This window comes from Apium graveolens, chromosome 1 (genome assembly GCF_009905375.1).
Source record: "Apium graveolens cultivar Ventura chromosome 1, ASM990537v1, whole genome shotgun sequence".
Classification (NCBI taxonomy): domain Eukaryota; kingdom Viridiplantae; phylum Streptophyta; class Magnoliopsida; order Apiales; family Apiaceae; genus Apium; species Apium graveolens.
The window spans coordinates 77102841-77108483 of record NC_133647.1 but is presented as its reverse complement, the minus strand read 5'-3'; the positions used below and the strand labels follow the sequence as shown (position 1 = coordinate 77108483).

Here is a 5643-nt window from a genome sequence, read left to right as displayed (position 1 = left end):
ACTAAAATCTATTTTTTTTACCCATGAGAAATCAACCAAATCGAAGAAAAAAATAGTCATGATTAAAACTCAAAATCATCCAAGAAAAAATGAAAATAACCGATTTGAATAAGAAGAAGATGAGAAGAAACAATAATTAGAACACAACCCAACATGTGGAACCCAACCCGATATAACTTATCATTAACCTATCTCGGATCGAACCATAACTCTTGATACCACAATAAAGTATGGAGAGAAGAGAGAAAAATATAATTTTATTATAATACGACTTGTTCTCAATTACAATAGAAGAAGAGTTTTATAGTTACAATCAAACATTATAAAGGAAAATAATCTAATAGGGAAACTATTATAATAATAAAAATCTAATAATATAATATCATTATATATATTAACAGTGACAACCCTACCGTATACGAGTAGATTGGTACATTCCTGCGAAGTTTGATTTCCGTATCTATAACATGCGTTATCCAATCCCAAACCACACAAAACTTGATTTTATTGGTTATTCGGTTTTTCTGCTATGTGCCCATGGGCACACACTAAACACAAATTTCTATAATTTTAGTTTGTTTTGATTGGACAATACTTCTTAATAATGGTGGACCCCCTGCATTTACCACAAATACACCAATCAAAACACTCCATACTTTATAAATTTTAGTGTTTAACATGTATACATGGGTACAAACCCTTGGTTACGGGAGCTGGCCTAGGCTGGTGTCTAGGGCCTCACAATTTTAGGGGCCTCCAAATTTTTTTATAGTATTATATTTCAATATGGATCAAATTAATTATAACTAAAAAAATTAAAAAACACATCCTATAAAGAGGAGCCAAATATTACTATACAAGTGTTTTATTTTAATAATAATTAAGTATTACTTTTTGGGCCTCAAATGTCTATACCCAATTACCCAAACATTCACTTAAACTTATACAAAGTCTATTGGGATTACAAAAGTTCTATCTCATTCTCACATCACATATACACACCGTCTCGTATCAAATTCTCCAATTTTTCTTGTTCAATTACTTGATTATTGACTTGCAGATTTCACTATGACGGGTAAAAGAAAGTTTGAATCCGGAAGTTCGAAAAGAAAAAGAAAAGAGAGAGAAGAAAAACTTACACAATCTCTCAAAGGGTCCATGAATAGGTATGTGAAACCTACATCTATTCTTGATGAATCTTTGTCTTTACCTGCTGAAAATATAGCTGTGAATGATGAGAATTTAAATACAGAGGTTTTGTCTGAAACTGTAATTGTGGATAATGATAATTTAAATCATGAGAATGTTGATGAAACTCTAAGGCATGTTGTCAATAATGTAGTAAATGATGAATTTGTGACGGAGAATCAGGATGTGAACAATGAAAATTTAGATATTTTATTGGATCCTGGAAATTGGGAGAAATATATGCCTTTAAATTGAAGTTGATAAAAAATTATCTTCGATCAACTATGTCACAGGAGAGGTTAAATGGTTTGACTATGTTATCTATAGAGAAGAAACTGGCCGCTGAACTAGACTATAAAAATTTAATTGAATCTTTTATATATCCAAAGGCAAGAAAAATTATTTAGGGGCCTCAATATTCTATTTTGGCTCAGGCCTCCGGTATGCTGGACCGGCTCTGCCAAGTGCTAAATATTAATAACTTCAATGTTTTATAAAAGCTAAAAGATTTTTACTTGGATATAGTGAATAAAGCAAATATAGTACTCGTACGTGCCAAGAAAACAACAAAATAGAAAGTAGAGATGGAGTAGCTTCCACGTGTCACCGCACACTTGTTTAAAAGATCCATATGAAAATCTTCAAGGCAATAGGAACAAAATCTTGAATTTGAGATCAACAATTCAAGATTGATGTGCAGAATCAATGAATATTCGCAAGAAAAAAACTCAATTCTTGTTGTTTGTTTCTTGTTACGTTGCCCTCAGTGTTGCAGGTATGTACACACAAATGTGTCTGACAGTATGTCAAGTGTTTTGAGTTTTGTATATATATATATATATGCATTGTTTTTGTTAGCCATAAATTTGGGAATCTGTATCGTTTTGAGTGTTTTGTTTTAGCATTTTGTTAAAGTGAATATTTTCTGGAGTGAGATGCGAATATCTACTTGGATCTTTAGAAGCTATAGAGTGGTGTTATATATATGCATCATTTCTTTTCTATTTGTTTTTTTAATTGAAATGGCCATTCGGAATTATTAATATACAGGCACTTGTGCCTTTACCCTAGGCTCAAACATAAATAGAGTTTTTTTTACGTATAGTATACTTTAACAGTCATAAATGAGAATATTTAGAGGAAAATGTTCTTTTGGGTACTGTTTATTTTTATTTTTAATATTTATGTTATAAACACTTACTCCGAAAATAACATTTGCCTAAAATGAATTGTTGATAACTTGCTACTGGCAACTCCAGTCCAGTTCACTGGGTTTCGAGTTTTACACTGTGTCCTGCTAAGTGAATGAGTTGTACAACATCTTATTTTGTAGGAAAAGAAAAGGCCATTTGCACAGTTTAACAAATAGCTAGATGTGACAAAAATTACCCTGTATGATCAATGGATCAAAATGTTCAAATATTCCTAGTTTTGACCAGAGGTGTTTGAGTTATTGTCTATATCTTTGTTGATGAAGTAATTGTCTTCTGTAAAAATTATGGTAGTGTGATTCCCTTACTCTTGGTCCACGACCCGATGTAAATCAATTAGCCTTTCTAAAAAAGCCTAGCTACTTGGCCAAATGCTGAGGGGAGTTGCATGACTTTTAGATATGAACAGGAGTCCTACACTTAAACTGTCAATTAACGTTACTTTGAATTAGCAGTATTCTAGCATTTGGAATATCTCCAGTTATTTAGTAGAGTTGCACCTTGCAATGTAAAAATCCTTGATATTAACGAAATTAAACCACACGTAACCGATACATCGCAATCTTCAGTTATTCAGTTAATTTATTTGCGATCATATGTATTTAGAATTTTTTGTGACAAGTTAGAAGTTACTGAAGTAGCTACCGTGTTTTGCTCTCAATGCTATCCTCTCCCTTGCTCTCTCTTATTATATCTGAACTTTCGTAATCATTCTACTTGTCTATGCTTCTTCTACTTTCTCTCTATCTAATCTCTGTAATGTCAGAACTTGGCTAGTGTTGAAATTTATTTGCTCAAAACTGAGTATCCTTTATCATTTCTTAATCTTAACCGCATTCTTCCACTCAAATTCTATCTTACGGAAGAGAAATAAATTGAAGAATGCAAGGTCTGGTTGGTTGCAAGTCTTTTTTTTTTGCTAAATGGTTGCAAGTCTTAACGCTTTCATAGGCATATCAATATTTAATATATCCAGAAGAATGAGCTTATAATAATTTTGTACCATACTAATTTTAATTGCACAAAAAAAAATCAAAATGAATTATCGGAAATTATAACTACGCCACAGATGTTGATGATGGATTCTGACTTACCAGAGATTACTGGAAATCAGGTAAATCCAGAGTCTTAATGGTAACATGTGTTTTCGGTTCCAGTGTGTCCATGAAATATAGAGTTCTCTCATATTCAGTTTTTTCTGATAATTACTCTGTTAATCTTGCAAGTTTTCCCCAAGTCTGTGCATGAAATTTGGATTTCTATCATATTCTACTTATTTCTAATAATTACTCTTTTCACCTTTCATAACTTCTTTGTAGGATATTCCTCTCTCAGATGTTTCTTGGCTTAAAAGGTCCATTTTGTTTTACTTTTTCACCTATTATAAAAGATCATAATCAAATGCTGATGAGTGTTGATTGAGCATCAAACACCGTCGGTGTAACTTAATGACTCGGAATATAGTTCTGTAAATAAATGTGGTAGGAGTCAGAAATGTTCATCGTGTGGGATTCATTAAATCATTAATCATTCATCAGATCAGTTTAACAGAGTGAATAGATGATCTACTGTGTGGGCTTATCTTAGTCCATCACTGATGACTTTTGACAATTATCCACTTTTTTCTCAAGTTATCTAGCCTTTTTAAATTATTAAAAGACAATTTGTATGACTGTACATAACAAAGCAAAATAATTTGTTGTTAGGATCTCAGTTTCTTAATCCCTATCACGTACAACACTTTGGCCCAAGTGAATATTTTGAATGTTGTTGATTAACTTTTCTCCTTGTAATTTATCGTTTATTTTTGCTTTTATCTGGGTTGTCGTTGAGGCAAGGTTCTCACATTTTGTTTATTAAAGCTAAAAGTTTTCGGGATATGGTTGGTAAAGCGGCCTCATCCAAGACTGGGCATTTCAGTTTGCTTGATTGTTTTGATTGGAGCACTGGATCTGTTGCATGCACTGTTAAGGAGGCTGTGAAGCTCTGTTCTAATAGTATTAGAGACACTCATGCGGAGCTTACCAGGCAAAAATCAGTAAAGAATGCCCTAGATGATGCAGCATCACAAGGTTTGTCTGGCAAACAGGCAGAAAAGCATGCAAAGAAAGAAGGAGACAAAGCTGCAAAACGAGCAGATAGAAACGCTGACCGCGTTTTAGGGCCAATCGTTTCTAGTGGATGGGATTTTTTTGAAGTGATGTATTATGGAGGAACAATAACAGAGGGATTCCTTAGAGCTGGTGGAACTTTGGTTGGTACGTACGCTGTTGGTTTTCTTGCTCAGCAAAGGTTTGGAAGGTTCGGTTATTTGTTAGGAAGTACATTCGGCAGTTGGATTGGAGGGAGGATTGGATTATTGGTTTTTGACATAGTAAATGGAGTGCATTACCTCCTCCGGTCTATATAAAACAGAGCGACTTTACTTTCTTACTCCATTGGACTGAAACACTATGCACAATTGCACATATGCTTTAGATAAATTTTAGTCTATTTTATGCACCTGAATCATTAGGTATACATTTTGAATATGGAAAGGGTGACCGACAACCCTTCAAACTTCGTTATTGTCGTTAACCTCATTTTTAGTCCCCATGATTTCTTCTTTATAAAAACATGTTGCACCATTTTTTTGTTCTTCGGTTTAATATGACTATTTATACAAAATCACGTAAAATGCTACCTATTTTTCAGATTTATTTACAACTTTTCGCCAACATGATATTATTTACAAATAAATTAAAAAGTAGGACAGAATCCGTCCGAAATTTGAAATTTGATTAATGGGCCAATTTTTAGAACACTACAACAGGGTCATATCTTGTTATTAGGAAAATAATCAATTATCTATCTTAAGCATAATCATTTGAAAATAATTTTGGAAACCAATTCGGAGTATCTATTATTTTCTATAAATTTTTTTATATAACAAGCACAACATTATTTAATAATTTCTTTTACCGTTGATGGATAGTACTACCTCCGTCCCGATAGGTTCTATACGTTCACTATTTGCACGTATTTCGAGACTTCTATAAATTACAGTTTCATAATAATTTTTATTTTATTTTTTAAAAATAAAAGTTTAAACATAAAATTTTTATTAAGGAAATAAAATTTGAAAAAAATATTATGAAGCTATGTTTTAAACGAGCATTGAAAAGCGTGTCTAAAAATAATGTATAGAATTTAATGGGACAGAGGGAGTGATAGGGATAAATTAATCCTGATTGTGTAATTAAAA

The 5643-nt window shown here is 32.4% G+C and overlaps 1 protein-coding gene across 1 annotated transcript; it reads left to right on the top strand.

The window, feature by feature from the left end:
• The first annotated feature begins 1724 nt into the window (after positions 1–1724).
• LOC141664596 (uncharacterized) lies at positions 1725–4897 on the top strand. Its single transcript, XM_074470555.1, has 2 exons — positions 1725–1963; positions 4262–4897. The coding sequence occupies exons 1-2, from the start codon at positions 1894–1896 to the stop codon at positions 4807–4809; spliced, it is 618 nt and encodes a 205-aa protein (XP_074326656.1). The 5' UTR covers positions 1725–1893; the 3' UTR covers positions 4810–4897.
• Positions 4898–5643: the final 746 nt, after the last annotated feature.